Raw genomic sequence first — 17,683 nt, forward strand, 5'->3', positions numbered from 1 at the left:
ATCATAGGCTCTATCGCGACGCCAATGTGAAAATTAGAAGTATTTAGATTATTGTACGAACTAGTTTTCCCGGATATAGCGTAATTTATACCAATAAGAATTAGGTGAGCACAAACGAATGTATTGTATTCGGAATTCGAAATCAGCCATAAATCCAGTACAAACGAATCATTAGTTCATACAAACACCACTTATCCTCAGACTAAACAATTTAGGGACGCCCTAATCACAAACTTTCTTATTGTCTATCGAAGTGATGATATAATAATTCTTTCAGTCTTAATGTGTGGTCTGTCTTTAAGTGGTGCCAACAGTTTCTCCTGTTGTTTTATCTATTCAAGTGACATTTATGTACTGTTATCAGAAACTTAATTTATCATTTTCTGTTCTCATGCAAAGCACCCTATCCGGTTTTTATTCATGATAACCCTTCTTCCTATCACAATCTAAATGTAAGTCCTCACGATAAGATAGGTAAAGATGATTGATGTAAACCTAATTTGAAAACAATGTGTCGTTATTTACATCTTTTTTAATTTCGATTAAACCTAACGGTTGTGATGACCAGCTGGAAAAAAGTTATTCAAGTGATTATGTAGAATTTTCTTGTTCAGTTGATACTGTTTAAGTGTTTGCTTGCCCATTCTTTACTCGCTCGTTAGCCGTTGTTACAAAACCAGGGTCTTAGCTTAACTTTTGATCGAATTTTAGTTGGTGCTTCAATCATCTTAATAATGACCAGTTCTCTAATGTAAAAGTCGAGTGCATAGTTTGTCGTGTATCTACCAATTCCATTTCATAATTGTGAAATTCTTTAAGCACTCAATCACGTATATATGAGCTAACAACCTATACGATTGATTTGTACTCATTCCTTATATTAGCTTGCTTTTTTACGTACATTTACATTATGTCGTTGTTGTTTTTGTTTACCACAGATTCCATGTACTTTTTAGATTTAAAGAAATAGACCATCCTGTCACCAGACAGTGGTGGTTTAAGCTAGGAAGTAATTGAATAATGTAGTTTCAACATGATGCTATGCGATTTAGGCAGGTAAGCCGTTTCCATCAACTCTGTAGTGGATTTATACTAGTAATTGGCTGCAAAAAAGTTTATTACACACACTGAAGTAGAGTAATGCGACGCTCCTATTCAAACACATCTGAGTTTCCTTTGCTCTATCGTAGCCACGACTAGAAGGCAATGGAACACAGTGGGTATATTGGCCCTTCTCTCGCACATGTGTAGAAGCGCCTAGCTTTTGTCAGCTTAGTTTCGACCTTTCTAAACTGACTCGGTCGTTAATAATGGATAATTGATTGTAGAACTTTGTAAACTATTTTTTTGAAAACCCATAATTTCATTACGTACATTACCTAAAAAATTGATTTTTAGCACTTGCAGATTTTCTCAATTGTCGTTAGACATTAACACCGTTGGATGCCAGCTCAGTGGTTTATTGGTTAAGGGCTTCGGCTCGAGACTGGTAGGTCCTGGGTTCGAAACTCGCGAGAGCGGGTTCGTGGATGCGCACTGCTGAGGAGTCCCGTAATAGGACGAAACGGCCGTCCAATGTTTCCAGGTTTTCCATGGTGGTCTAGCTTCAATTGACTCACGCTTTCAACTATGAAAAATAACACTCAGCTGTTTAGCAGACAAATTTTTCGTTTTAACATAACAAATCTCACTCGACAGATTTCCTCAACACATAATGCTTCTCTCTATTTCTCACATGTTTTTTGAATTGTAACATATTTTTACGATTTGTGCTATATTGCATCCTGTTATTATTGACTCGACTCTTCATGATTCTGTGTTGCTTGTATTGCCATTAATTTATTTTCCAATCAAATACAATCATATATTTATTGTGGATCGTTTTTCTGTGTCACCGTTGACACTGGAAGCTTCAGGACCGTTTGGAGTCATTGGATTCCGTTGTCTCCATAAAACCCTACTAAAGTTTGTATTTCTATTTTAAAAGGACAAAAGCCTTCTACTCTTAAATGTTGCAGCTTGATGATTAACGATAAAAATCCTCAATATATGTCTTGTGAGTTGCTAGAGATTGAAACTGGAACATCTATCTGTGATAAATAAATTTATTCAGATTATTGTACGAACTAGTTTTCCCGGATATAGCGTAATTTATACCAATAAGAATTAGGTGAGCACAAACGAATGTATTGTATTCGGAATTCGAAATCAGCCATAAATCCAGTACAAACGAATCATTAGCTCATACAAACACCACAGCTCAAATTGGAATCCACGTTTCTGTAGTCGATTGTATGTATTCTACTAAGATTCGTTGTACACCTGTTATATTGTGTATTGGATACCAACTATGTATTATCTAGAACATACAGAAGAATATTAGAATTAACAACTGAAATTGTAACGTACTCACCTGGGTACTGGAATTATATATGGTCAACATGTTGGTTGTGTACTGAAATCACTGATATCTAGAACTTGAACAATAGATTTTCTCACACTATCCTCCCCCACGAAATTATGTTGGGTCCTTATGTCGCAATATCATGACCAATTTGACGTTCCCGATTCGCATTACCTACTCATATCTGTGGTGGATCACACCAAAAGAGCTTTTAGATAGCATCGAGTCTTGATTGACTATGATCACCGTCTGCGTAGCAGAACCAAGCTTCTACATTATGGAGCCGTTAGGTTATGAGCTGGAACGTAGGAAGCGAAAGAGTTTTAATCCTAAATGTCTCAGATGTCTGTTCCTTCATGATGAGGATAAGATATGCAAAAAAGCGAGATAAAATTTCCCGAAATATAAAAACGATATCACGATATGTAAAAATAGAGCTTTAAAATGAGATGCGTAGCACGTCGTACACACTCGCTATCTGATGAGGATATGTGAAACACTCAATCGTCAGAAAATTGACGCAAATCCCGAAACTGAAAAGGATTCTGAATATCTCATACGAAATTTTTAATGCTGTTGCAGTCACTATTTAAAGACGACACTTTTAATTAGACGATTACTCACGAAGAAACATAACTTCCAATTATTTGATCTGTGAAATCGAGATTTCTTTTCGCATCGTCGAAATATGGCTACGGGAATGTATTGATCCAATAATTGTCATCACTTAACTCAACTGACGTTGGAAGCAGAGGCAATCGAGGAACTTCATTTGCTGGATGTTCAGTTTAAAAGAAACTCATATAGGTTTTTTACAATGATCTTTACATAACAAACCGACGTTGAATGGTCAGTATACGAGTTTTCATATCTGAGTTCCATTGAGTGGAAAGAAAACCTTAGTTCACTCTTTAACCCCAAGGACTTAGCAAATATGTTCTGACACAATAGATGACGGACTATTTCAAATTCGACAGATACTCATCAGAAATGGTTATCCACCTACATTTGTCGGTAGGAACCTAACACCAAGTATAGTCATTCTTCTCAAAACGTTACAAAATTACCAAAGTCTCAAGCGGAAAGATTCTCAAGGAGCCACTTAAAAATGTTAGAAGTATTCGAAGTAATGTACTCATTATTAATTTCAGAAATAGTTCTATTGGAGGTAGATAGAACTAAATGATTAAAAATGAAATTATTATATCCGGAATTCGTAGTCAGTGCTCAATCATATACAAAGGAATCATCAGTTATTACAAACACCACGCCACCCGGGTGTCATAAAGTTCCCATGCGCTTCTGACACAAGCAAATTATCGATCAATGATCTCTGGTTGTTACGGTCCTCAAAGTTTACGAAGTCCGTAACGAAGTAGTTTTCAGAAGACGAGAACAATTTTGTAGCTGCTCAAGAAGCAGGAAAAAGATGACCTTTTTTGATGTAGAAAGATGTAAAGTCATTTTTTTGTTACAAGTAATTTTAACGGTTCATGTACTTATATATTTATATCCCTAGCAGTAAAACCTTCATGTAAACAGAGAGAACGACCTCGTCATCGCTAGGAAGCAGTTAATTCAAACAACTTAGCTGTCGTGGGTTAAGCAAATACGCTAGCTTCAAAACTTTGCTACCTCCAATTGCCTATGTAATAAATATTGGGTTGATGAAGACAGGGTTGTGAAACCCTTACCCTTAGTTTTTCACTGGCTGACACTAGTTATTATTTTTGCTTGCGTTCCTAAGAGAACTGATATTTTATGTCGGATTCCGACTTCTACTATTTGGCATCACATTCAAAAATGTTAACAATGGGATATTCAGACAGGTTGACCCCTATATGACTGAGATATTTTCGCTGACAGTTGAGCAGCAATCAGTATAATATTTGTCTAGTCCTCATTACCGATCGAATTATGTCTATCAGATTTCTTCACAGCTTGGAAAAGTCAGTCCTTCTGATAAGTTTGGATACTGCAATCATAAGAAGACCATCAGAAATATGTTATATATTAGCGCCATATATTCTTAAATTCTGATCCCAATTATACTTGTTAAGATGTTCATGCATCAAAAGTAAAAGGTCAGGCAGACAAAATAGGAGATAAAAAGAAACAAAGATACTTAAGGAAACTGTATGAAACGGACACGCAAGGTTAGGGTCGAATAGAGATATGGCGCGATTTTCAACTGACAACTAATTGTAGTTTTCCTGATAAATCTCGTGAGTGGTTCAGTTAGTTCGTATGTTCGATTTAGGTCTAAACTAACATCTTGGAATACCTTTTTGTTATAAAAACTTCAGGATATAAGTATTTGAGCGGTCTAAAGAACCCATAAGTCTCATTGTCAGATTTGGAGCACCGAAAATGCTGGTGATTACTAACCTTGTACTGCCGTTTACTCTAAATATTCGGTAATCTTTATGTTGCCTAGTTACCCAAGTTACTCAACCCAATATCTGTTGGTATATAGTACTAATATTACTTATATCTAGCTTATTTTTAAAGTTAGGTGAGCGCTTGAATCCTCGAGCACTTTCTAATTACAAAACTGCTTATTGACTCACAGAAGCTTCTAAAGTACAGTTATTGTCAGCTAATCCCTTGAAATACCTTCTGAGTATAATAGTTGAGGGATACAAAATAAAATAATGCAAATATGAGTAAAAGACTTAAAAAACCACTTGTGCAATCTCGAAATCACTTAGCTAGCGTGCATTCCTTCACGCTTTTTCTCTCACGGACAAGTTCACCCTCGTCCACTGTATTTTATCAACTACAATAATAATAAATATCACATCCTTGTTCAAATGTCGCGAACTGATGCTTATTGTGACAACTATAATACCAAAACGTGTCGTTTTTTGTGTTCAATCAAACCATATACTTGTTATTTTGCTTTACAAGTAATGCAGGCATTAATAATATGCAACGCAGAATCTCCTGAGCTGGAGCAGTTAACCATACAAGGTTCTGCTTCTTTACTCCCTCTGGGAAACGAAACAGTCCTAGCCAGATTGATGAGTATTTTTATTCTGAGCGAAATATCTGACATAACAATAGTTCACAACAAAGCACAGACAATACGCCTAACAAATTATTTAAATGAAAATCGTCAACTTTGGCCTGACTATATGAAAGTTAACCTTCGCGAACTTCCTAACTTCTACTCCTTGTCCGAAACACTACAGAGAATTCGCTCTTCAATAACATCCAACTATCTATTTATAACTTATTCCAATACCGTTATCAGTGAAATCGATTTACGGGACATATTTCTGACAATGATCAGGAAAAAAGCATCAGTGGTGGCCGTATTTTCAACTCTCCCTACGACAGAAAGCAAACTTTTCAAGTCTATTCCCAGTGAATTAACTGTAACTACAAATGATCACAGTACCTTAATTAGCTATGTGCCCGCAAGTGATATAAAAAAGCAGTCTAAACTTTCTAAAAATCTTAGCTATCAACAGACTATTTTATGTCGTTCGGATCTTAGAGATTGTGGATTATATTTGGTTTCCAGGGCAGCTTTGGATCATGTTGCTAAGGTAAACTGAGCCTTTTATTTTCTATTCTGTATCTAAGCTAGGGGAAGATATAACTCACCGTAAAAAGTCTATTTGGCAGTATTTTTGGTCCGAACCTCCAGAGATAAATCAAGGTAAACCCAACATTACAACTGTTTAATAAGCACTAGAAGCCAACGGAGAGTCTGATGAAAAATTCGAAACCAACAACATAAAGAATTATATTGAATGCTATCAAACAGGTGGAACGTGCATTCATGAACATCGTGACAAAATCATTTCGGTCAAATTTGAGGATCCGTTGATATATGCTGAGACAAATCGCCTGGTTAGTAATCATACGTTTTTTTAAAATCATTTTTAGTCCTTCCCACTAGTATCTATGTTTGTGAATGTGTTTTATAAAACGCGTGGTTAAATGCTATGAGCTGGCAATAATAGAAAAGAACTGCTTGAACCGTTGCAAACTCGGAATTTTACAACCAAGCTGATATCACGATGGTGCCAAGTTTGACTTGGATTGGGATTAGTCTCTGCTTTACACCATACTTGGCTTGATTTCATCTCCTACTCCACGCACATCACACTACTACCTAGGTACACTGACTTTTCAACTATTCCTGACGGTCCACCATATAAGACGGGTGCAGGCACAGGTGTCTAACTGTCTTGCTTCGTTTCGACTACATCGGTCAATAGAAATTACTGTATTTATGGACGTCAGTTATCAGCTTATTATGTTTTGGATACTCCATGTACCGTCAGATATTAAAACTGTTATCCGTGTACTGAAGGTCGATTGCCAACAGGCCGAACGGCTCCATTTCATGTAGTGAGTTAAATTTGCGTTTCTATTCCGTAGTTCCATCTGTCATAGTTCTGAAAAGACAGGTTACATCAAGTGAGTGTGAAAGTCTGATAAATGCCATACTACTAGTTGATCTTCAGGGGTCTTGGTCTTGCCCGACCGTAGCTGCTACCTTGACGTGGTGGTCGGACGTGCCTATCGTGATGACCCAACCGAGCTATATTGGCTGGAACATGTGTTTCTGTAGGTTCTACCATGCCAAGCAGTCGATTGGAGAACGGTAAGACTAAAAGCAGCAACTCAAGGTCTGAGTGCGAAGTCGTACTGCTGACTGTAGAGGGGTGTGACAACAGTAAGGTATTTCCCTCGGACAACCAACATCTGCAGCGATTCTGCCTTCTCACAACGAAGGAAGGGGTTAGAAAAGGTCGACCCCAAAAATGTCACGCCTCACCTAATTCCGTCTCTGGCGATAAGGACCTTTGAAGAACGGAGCTAACACATCGAAAACCTCTCACAAAAAGGTCGTGCGCGACCGGCCTCAGGCAGTTTTCCCTTGGGCTCTGCGGTCACGCTCCCAGGTCATTAACACCAACATTAATCCAACTTCCTTTTCAGGTCCATCAATAAATACCCTTCCACAATGTGGGCAGTCGGGAAGAGGTATCAGCCCTCATGTGCGTAACAGCACACGAGACCAAGTTGGTCACATTCAAATCCTTCATACACCTCCTAATAACCCTCTTATCTCCACGACTGACCCTTCTCATGTTCATTTATCACCTCGCACCGCTAGGGCAAACGATTCGAGTACACGGAACATTATTCTTGGTCTCCTGGAACCACATGTAGGAGCTTTTAACGTCCGAACACCGCACCAAATAGGACAACAGGCTTTCTTAGCTAGGACTTTAGAATCTCGCACCACCGATGTGTGCTGCGACTCCGGAATGCGCATACAGGAACCGAGTAACGTCATCCATTTGACTTCACCATGTCAAAATAAAGAACCAACTCGATTCACTCTTTGTGTATCTGGAAGCCCTGACGCTGCTCTCCATGGCCTCGCTGGCGCAGGTATAGCATTGGGTTCTAGGGCAGAAAGAACTAGCTCTCCTAGAATAAATCTCAGTAGACAGTCGTTTGTGAGCTGTGTGACTAAACAACAGTAAGGACTCGGGAAGATAGGGACACTCGTCGTTGCCTCTTCATCGTCTCCGCCTACTCTCTCACTGACTGCAGCCTAGATGAGGTAAAAGATGAGTTTTACAGAAAGATTTCCGACCTTCCCCAAAAGCTAGGCGCTCTGATGTAGTAATAGTGGCTGGTGACTTTAATGTTCAACTAGAAAAACTTAGCGAAAAAGAAAGGCATCTGGGTGGATCTTATGATGTCGTGGCTCAAAGAACAGATAATGTTGACCGTCTGTTGCAGCTATGACAAGATAACCGTCTGTATCTTGCAAATACTAACTTTAAGCACAAGGAAAAGCATCTTTTGACATGGCGACCCCCGAATTCTTCCCAACGTTGGACCCAAATAGACCACATCGCTATCAGCCACCGATGGAGAGGCTTGACAGAAGACTCTCGCTCATTCTGGAGCACATGTTTAGATTCAGGTCATGCTCTAGTGCGAGCACCTATTAGTCTGCGTCTTACTGGACGTAGGAAAGACGCTGCAAGGAAGCCTCTTAGGGTTCTACTTAATCATAACCAAGCTAAGAATATATTTCAGGAACAACTAGAAAAGCAGTTAGGCGGCCATGTAAGTTGTGCCCACCCCGAGGTAGCGTGGAATGACATCCGAAAAGCTGTGGAAACAGCAGTGATATCTGCTAGTACGATAAACCATAATGTTAGGGACAAACACTGGATCTCAGCAGCATCTACCGCACTGATAGATACTCTAAAACTCATCCCATCTGGTTCTCAACATGACGAAAAGCGGAGTCAGCTTAAGCGCAGGCTGATAAGAAGCCTACGCAATGACCGCGAACAGTGGTGGGTAGCAAAGGCAAGAGAGATGGAAAAGGCAGCGGCAATAGGCAACAGGAGACAACTGTTCAGACTTGTTAAAGAAACCGGTATTTGGGACCCGACTGTCAGCGAAACTATCTTAGATAAAAATGGACATATCATTCATTCTCAATCCAGGAGATTGAATCGATGGGCAGAACACTTTAGGGATCAGTTCAACTGGCCTTCGGCCACACTTCGGTTTCCCACGATCTCCAGTCGTCCTGAATGGCAAGTAAATGTAAAAGCTATAGGAAATCTGAAGCGAGGGAGAGCAGCAGGCCCTGACAGGTTGACCCCTGAGAATTTTAAGGATGGTGGTCCAGTACTAGCAGCGAGATTAACTGAGGTCTTAGGTAGAATCTGGGAACTGGACGTAATTCCATCTGACTGGTCTCAATCACTGAGTGTGCCAGTCTATAAGAAAGGAAAAAAGTCAGGCTGGTTTCCGGCCTGGACGTGGTTGTATTGACCAGATATTCACTCTACATCAGGTCCCAGAAAATAGACATACACCCAGAAGCCCCACAATCGTAGTATTTCTCGACCTTAAGGCGGCATTTGACTCTGTTGATCGTCGGGTTCTATGGCAGTGTTTATCACTGAAAGGAGTACCAAAGAAGAATATTGACCTCATACAGGCTCCCTATTCGAACATAACTGGTCGAGTTAGAGCTTATGGAGAACTGGCATCAGAATTGATTACCTCAAATGGTGTTTGTCAGGGCTGTCCACTCTCTCAATTCTTCTTTGACATTATCATAGACGTGCTTTTAGAAATAACATTTTCTTCATCTAAATTTAGAGGACTTGAACTCCTTTCAGGAGATTCACTTGTTGACTTAGAATATGCTGATGACATAGTTTTATTTGGTGAAGGTCAGGAATCTTCCCCAGATAGTCGAACAAACGGATGTAAATCCACTGCATCTCTTGGTTAGTTGTTTAGGACATTTTCAAATATGCCTTTACAAAATGACTTTCCAACTGTAAAAATATCTGTTTATCACTCAATCCAAGAAACAGACAAGAATAAAGCTTTTCGTCTAAACACTGCACGAAATTATTCAGATATTGACAACATGCATAATGTTACTACTAAATTGTCTCTTAGTTCATCAGTACTGTATTCTACCAACACAAATACACTGTCTGCATATCGTCCCAGGCCTCTTCTGGATGAACATTAACTTCATGCCTAGTTAGTTGGCTTCGCAATGCTTTTTTGACCTTTTCATCATTGAGCTGTGCTTTGAGGTAACTTCAAATCATTCCTTTTCGCCATACGGTAAAATCCCGGCAAACGTATTCTCCGAAATGATCGTCTTCCTAATTCTCTCTTCAGCTGGAAGCTGGTTTGTTCTCTCCCACAGTAGGTTGTTGCTTATGGTATCCGGCCAATAGACATTGAGTATATTGTGCAAACAGTTGTTCGTAATTACTTGTACATTTTTGATGATAGTTGTGGTAGTTCTTCAAGTTTCAGCTCCGTACAGTAGGACTGTCTTGATATTCGTATTGAAGATTCTGTTTTTGATATTGGTTGACAGTTATTTTGAGTTCTATATGTTCTTCAACTGTAGGAATGCTGTCCTTGCTTTGCCAATCCTTACCTTTACGTCTGCGTCGGATCCTTCTTGTTCATCGATGATGCCGACCAGGCACGTGAAAGCTTCCATCTCTTTCAGAGTTTCTCCATCAAGTGTGATTGGGTTGGTGTTTTCCATGTTGTATTTGAAGATCTTGCCTTTACCCTTGTGTGTGTTGAGGCCTACTGCTGCAGAGTCTACTGCTAAACTGTCTGTCTTGACCCACACTTGTTGGTGTGTATGGAATAAAAGAGCCAGGTCATCTAAGAAATGGAAATCCTCAAGCTGCATCCAAGCTGTCCATTGAATCGCGTGCTTTCCCTCAGATGTGTAGGTTTTCATAATCCAGTCAACTATCAGAAAAAAAAAGAAACGCGAGAGTAAGCAGCCTTGTCTGACACTGGTCCTTACATAGTATGTGTCTGTCAGCAGCCAATCATCCAAGACTTTGCAGTGTAGTCCATCACAAGAATTCTGTATGATTGTGACAATCTTCTCAGGTACACCATAGTGTCGAAGAAGATTTCACACGGTTCTCCTATCCATGCTGTCAAATGCCTTCTCATAGTCAATGAAGTTGGTGTATGGTGATGGGTTCCACTTAGTTGATTGTTGAACGATGATCCGTAGTGTCGCGATTTGGTCTGTGCACGATCGATCTTTACAGAATCCGGTCTGTTGATCTCAAAGTTGGGTGTCTATTGAATCTTTCATTAAATTCAGCAATACTCTGTTGAAAACTATTCCTGGTACCGATAGTAGTGTGAAACCTCTGTAGTTTCCATATTTGCCTAGATCTCGTTCCTTTAGTATATTGATGGGATATCCTTGTTCTTAGTCTGTCGGCACTTCTTCTTCCTCCCAAATCTCCCTGAATGAAACGTTGAGCATCTTTGTAGTTAGCTCAGTGTCTTACTTAATGCTTCATTTTTTATGTAGTCTTGCTCTGCTGTCAGTACCATACTGCAATGTAATAGTCTGCTTTGAGGATTTTGTTTTCTCATTCTGGAGTCCTATTAACATCACAATTTGCTCGAGTATGAGAAATGATAGCGGATAATATATAGTTCGGGGATAATTGACAAATTATCTTACCAATGTTAACTGTCACATTTACAGGTTTTCGTCGATACACTCGTTTGTAAACAAATTCATGTCGTTGAGGATGTAATCCGAAGTGCAATACTGAAACGACACCCTAATAATTGATCATTACTCGTTTTGGGTTGTCGTGTATTTCAAATGCTTACTTCTGTGTAGACCCCTTATTTTATACACTCACTAAGCATCGGACCATTTAGATGACTCAGAAAATTGGTCATGAATAGTGAATTGTGAGAGTTTGTTTTATCCCCTAATTCAGTTTTCTTGTTTGGTTTAGTGGGTTTTTTACTCTCTTTGGACTGTTGCGAGTTTTGACATCTCAGACTAATTGGTCCCATCCAGGTTGTATGTGTCTGTGTGTTTGTATTTAGTTACATGTACGTTGACCAGAAAACCATGCTATAATATTTTAAGAATCATCCACACTTGTATTTGTACCATATTTATCAAAGATCTTAAGTAAGATTGTCTATGAATTCGGTTCTTTCCATCATTTTATGTATTTGGAATGCATCTTTTAAAACAAGGTTAAAAGGCATTTGAATTTGTACGGTCTTTTTCAAAATCAATTGAGTATTCTGTTACTTCGTGCTTTTTACAGATTATCCAGAAATCCTGTAGTCACACTGGATCGCAACAGTCAGGAAAGGAATTTAATATTATCCAAGAAAATTGTACAGTGCACAAAAAAGCATTTATTCGTTCAAGTTTTGTGGGTTCTTCATGCAAAATTGGTGCTGATGTACGAATCTTAAACTCCGTTCTTCTTTCAAATGTAGAGATTAAGGATAAGTAAGTAGTCACCTTTCAACTTTTCTGCTTTGTAATATGTATGAAAGTACATTTTTTAACTCTTGAAATCAGTGTCCTATTAATAGTAACGTTTGTATAACTATGTTTAATCCATAAATACATAAATAAAAATGCCCTGCTACGTGCCTCCAAATGCTCTGGTACGGCCAAGTGTGGGGAGAGCCCCCTGTCCCCCTCGAAATGCTCTCACATGGCCACGCGCATACAACCACTGCCAGGGAAGTCCTACTCACTGTCTTTTCGCGGTCCGGGGGCGTTGTCTACGACATTCTAAAGGACGAAAAGCGAATGTCTGGCGCTCTAACCGGGTTGGTGTACGCGGAGGGTCCATCTAGAAGAGTTGACAAACCCTGATTCCAAACCAATGGTGCACATGGCTTCCTGGATCCTGAAGGAACAAATGACGTATAAACCTATTGTTGGCCACTGGCTACCATGGGACTGTATCTCCTTACGTTGCTCCACTGCCCTATGGATCAGACCTTTAGGTCGAAGGCTCGGTGTGTGGCCCCCGAAGAAGGCCATCTGCTTCGGTCTGGGACCCCGGGCAGTATCACAGCCCACACATAGATCAAGTGACTTGTGTGGCACATATGTATTTTTTGTCCCTTTGTACCAATATTTATATGTTCAAATAAATAAATAAATTTAAAATTATATGTGAAGATAGTGAAATCGATGATCGAGTATACGTAATATGGTTTGGAAAAATTATATGAACTCAAAATAAAAGGTATAAAAAAAGCAATATGAAGATCGATTTTGATCCGTGTCTCTTAAAATATCTAACCTCAGATTAGTATTATGGTATGAAACTCACAGATATAATCTACATCTGTCAATATTACTCAAACCAACAGATTCATAAACTGATTCAAGTTCTTGGTTCTACTACCCCTGAGTTTCTTTCAACCTACTCCTACACCAACCAGCGTTGAGATAGTTGTGGTTGGACACCTTTACCAATAATCTCAGTTGGTCTCAACTTTATTTAGTACTTTATGTCTAGCTCTATCATTAACTAATGAACCCCTAATATACTAGCACTGCTTTCAAACGCAACGCCGCCTGCAGTTCTTCTGGAGGTACTGCCGGTTCTAAGCCCGAGTAAAAAAGGAGGGTTGGGTATGGTGTCAGCAACACCACCCAGTATAAAAAAAACCTTGCTAAAAACACCCCAACCAGGCTAAACAAATTAAACCATTTAAACTCTGCCCTGGGAGTTGAAAGAAGAATTATGACGCCTCAGGATGAAAGCCGAAATCCTTCGGAAGTCACAGGGCCGATGCCTCTTCTAACAACCGGAGAGGAAAACACCGGATATGAGGGTGTCATGGGACGACATGGACTAGAAGAAATGAACGAGAATGTTGACATTTAATAATCCATGTGCCTGCAACAAGTTGGTTATAGGCAACACAATACCCCTTCCCTCACAAATCCATACATAGAGCTACATGGGTCTCACCGGATCACACCTCTGAAAACCAGATAGATCATATTTGTATCAATAAAAAATTCAGAAGGACAATGGGAGAGGTGAGAACCAGGAGAAGAGCTGACATAGCTTCAGATCACCATCTGGTTGTGGCCAAGATGAAGCTGAAACGCAACGAATTCACGATAACTCTCAACAACAGGTTCCAAGCCATACAAGATCTACTGAAAGAAGAAGAAACTACGATGGAGGACAACTGGAAAGAGATCAAAGAAGCACTAAGTTCAACATACCAGGAAGTGCTGGACCGCAAGAAGCATCATCATGAGTAATGAATCTCCACTGAAACCATGGAAGAGATTCAAGAAACGAAGGACAAGAAGACAGCAATTAACAACAGACGAACAAGAGCAGAGAAAATCGAGGCACAAGCTGAATACACTAAAGCAAACAAGCAAGCGAAGAGGAGCATTAGATCTGACAAGCAGAAATATGTGAAAAGCCTAGCCACGACAGAGGCAAAAGTTGCAAGAGACGGAAATATGGAACAACTATGTGGCACAGCGAAGAAACAGGAAGGGAAATATAGTAGACCAGAGAGACCAGCCAACAACATAGAAGGAAAGCCAACCACTGAGATTCAAGAACAGACGAACAGTTGGGTAGAACACTGAGGAACTCTTGAATAGACCAGCTTCATTGAATCCGCCGGAAATCGAAGCAGCACTACAGACCCTTCTTTAGATGTCCCTCCACCAACGATCGAAGAAATCAGTACGGTCATCGGACAAATCAAGAGCGGGACCTGAAAATACACCAGCTGAAGCACCGATGTCAGGCATAGAAGCAACTGCAAGCATGCTCCACGTTCTATTCAGGGAGATTTGGGAGGAAGAGGAAGTGCCACGAACAGACTGGAAAGAAGAATATCTCATCTAGATACCAAAAAAACGAGATCTAGGCAAATATGAAAACTACAGAGGTTTCACACTACTATCGGTACCAGGAATAGTTTTCAACAGAGTATTGCTGAATTTAATGAAAGATTCAATAGACACCCAACTTTGAGATCAACAGACCGGATTCTGTAAAGATCGGTCGTGCACAGACCAAATCGCGACACTACGGATCATCGTTCAACAATCAACTAAGTGGAACCCATCACCATACACCAACTTCATTGACTATGAGAAGGCATTTGACAGCATGGATAGGAGAACCGTGTGAAATCTTCTTCGACACTGTGGTGTACCTGAGAAGATTGTCACAATCATACAGAATTCTTGTGATGGACTACACTGCAAAGTATTGGATGATTGGCTGCTGACAGACACATACTATGTAAGGACCAGTGTCAGACAAGGCTGCTGACAGACACATACTATGTAAGGACCAGTGTCAGACAAGGCTGCTTACTCTCGCGTTTCTTTTTTTTTCTGATAGTTGACTGGATTATGAAAACCTACACATCTGAGGGAAAGCACGCGATTCAATGGACAGCTTGGATGCAGCTTGAGGATTTCCATTTCTTAGATGACCTGGCTCTTTTATTCCATACACACCAACAAGTGTGGGTCAAGACAGACAGTTTAGCAGTAGACTCTGCAGCAGTAGGCCTCAACACACACAAGGGTAAAGGCAAGATCTTCAAATACAACATGGAAAACACCAACCCAATCACACTTGATGGAGAAACTCTGAAAGAGATGGAAGCTTTCACGTGCCTGGTCGGCATCATCGATGAACAAGAAGGATCCGACGCAGACGTAAAGGTAAGGATTGGCAAAGCAAGGACAGCATTCCTACAGTTGAAGAACATATAGAACTCAAAATAACTGTCAACCAATATCAAAAACAGAATCTTCAATACGAATATCAAGACAGTCCTACTGTACGGAGCTGAAACTTGAAGAACTACCACAACTATCATCAAAAATGTACAAGTAATTACGAACAACTGTTTGCACAATATACTCAATGTCTATTGGCCGGATACCATAAGCAACAACCTACTGTGGGAGAGAACAAACCAGCTTCCAGCTGAAGAGGAAATTAGGAAAAGACTCTGAAAGTGGATTGGAGGAAATATATTGCTGAAATCATCAAAGTTCACCACAAGGCAAGCTCTAACATGGAATCCTGAATGCAAACGGAAAAGAGGAGGACTAAAGAACATACTGCGTCGAGAATTGGAAGAAGACATCAAAAGGATGAATAACAATTGAAAAGGATTTTCGAGCATAGAGTTCATTGAAGAATGTTGGTGGTCAAGTGGTAACATGTCTGTGTAAGTAATCAATCAAACGTGTATAATCGAATACTAGCAAGCGGTGTGTGTACTCATTTTTCATAAAGTATGTTTTACAGTCAGTCAATATACTACTATACAGTACACTGATAATTTAATAGGTGAACGGGCATATCGCTTGACTAAATGGATTGTACGAGCGAGCTAAATCCGAACAGGGTTTTTGTATTTCTGACGACATTTTATCAAACGCGACCTACGAGAGCTGATCCAAGAACGACAATTCGTTACGTAGTGTTTGCGCTGAACTACAGTACGTATAAAAGCAAACTATCTCTAAATAGCTTATTGAATTCAAATCACAAGGGCATTAGAAATATTCTGCTTTCTGTCAACATCACTAAATGGAAATATCCAATGTGTATTTTTTTTAGTTGAATAATAAGTTTACAGGTAATTCAGGTAATCCTCGATAAGCCTGACAGGAAATGTACGTTCTAGGACCATATGTATTGTAAAACTAGGTAAAAGCAAGGTAACCTTGAGAGATACACGTGAGATAGTTAAACAGCTAGCAGTTCATCCTAAGTAAGAACAAATACTTAGTCATTGACTGTGGGTTGTAAAGCTTGTGAAACCTTTCAGATTTTACAAATAAATGGTAAGTATTAATGATTGGAAATTTTGTGTAACGTGGTCAAAACTAAATGTCAGTAGCACATATATCTTAACTCTTCAACATACTTTTGACCTCCTTAAGCCCTTTCACCTAACTCTTTTGCTGCTTCCTTTTTTTGAAATTATGATATCTGCTTGTTATTAATTATATTGTGCCAGGCAGCTAGTCAACTTGGACTACAAGTTGAAATATGTTTCTTTTAATTTACTGACTATCTAATCTTTTATTATCCTCTACTTTAATTAGCAATTTTATTTTTTCCTAGTTGTACTGTTCAAGGATGTGTTATTGGTGAAAAAGCGGTTATTGAAGAACTATGTAATTTAAAAAGTTGTACTGTCGCCGCAATACAACGAGTACCAACAGGAACTAATCTCGAATCAAAGCAGTTAGGATTTACAGATCCAGAACTAAATGCAACATAACCCCTTTTTGAATTGTCGACTACTTTTTTGTTTACATAAAATAAATACTTGTGATAAACATTTAATTGTTATAGTATCACCTTTAGAGCTGAGATTAACTCATATTCTGTAGTTGTTATATCTTGGTCAGCTGTTTTTTAATTCTTCAGTGAGACTATCAATAACAAGTGCTCTTTTAAGAACAGGTTCCTTTATTCTTTACGTTAACGCTGATATTTATGTTAATATCAGAACATCTTCCAACTGAAGCCCTTGTCCAAAAAGCCCTTCCTCAGGAGCCTCAGCGGAATCAAAGCTCTATGCGAATATAATAAAAATAAAACTAACTGTAAATTTCCGCTTGTCCAGTAAGCAATACATGTATTCGATTTACGTGGAATGTGCATCTGAAGTAATTATTTTTGTATATACTAAAATGAAGTAACAGGGATCAAATTTCCTGATGCTTAAAGAAATCTTTTCATCTGGTTTACAGAAATAGGATTTACTTATCAAATTTCGAAATTATTTAGCTGTTATTTTTGCTTGGTGTATCAGGTTTCTCCATCTTATTAATACCTAATAGTTTAACCAACTAGAATATGGTGTAAGCCTGTATACAATGGTTTTGTGTAAGATATCACA

At 39.2% G+C, this 17,683-nt stretch overlaps 1 protein-coding gene across 1 annotated transcript; it reads left to right on the plus strand.

Annotated features, from left to right (window-relative positions):
* Nucleotides 1-5,217: 5,217 nt before the first annotated feature.
* Smp_209030 (putative dna polymerase epsilon, catalytic subunit) lies at nucleotides 5,218-17,059 on the plus strand (the record flags this gene model as incomplete). The annotated part of the gene is made up of 5 exons (XM_018788638.1): nucleotides 5,218-5,958; nucleotides 5,996-6,071; nucleotides 6,108-6,265; nucleotides 12,058-12,248; nucleotides 16,900-17,059. 5 exons carry the CDS (start codon nucleotides 5,218-5,220, stop codon nucleotides 17,057-17,059), a joined length of 1,326 nt encoding a protein of 441 aa, XP_018654161.1.
* Nucleotides 17,060-17,683: the final 624 nt, after the last annotated feature.

This window comes from Schistosoma mansoni, chromosome W, assembly GCF_000237925.1.
Source record: "Schistosoma mansoni strain Puerto Rico chromosome W, complete genome".
NCBI lineage: Eukaryota > Metazoa > Platyhelminthes > Trematoda > Strigeidida > Schistosomatidae > Schistosoma > Schistosoma mansoni.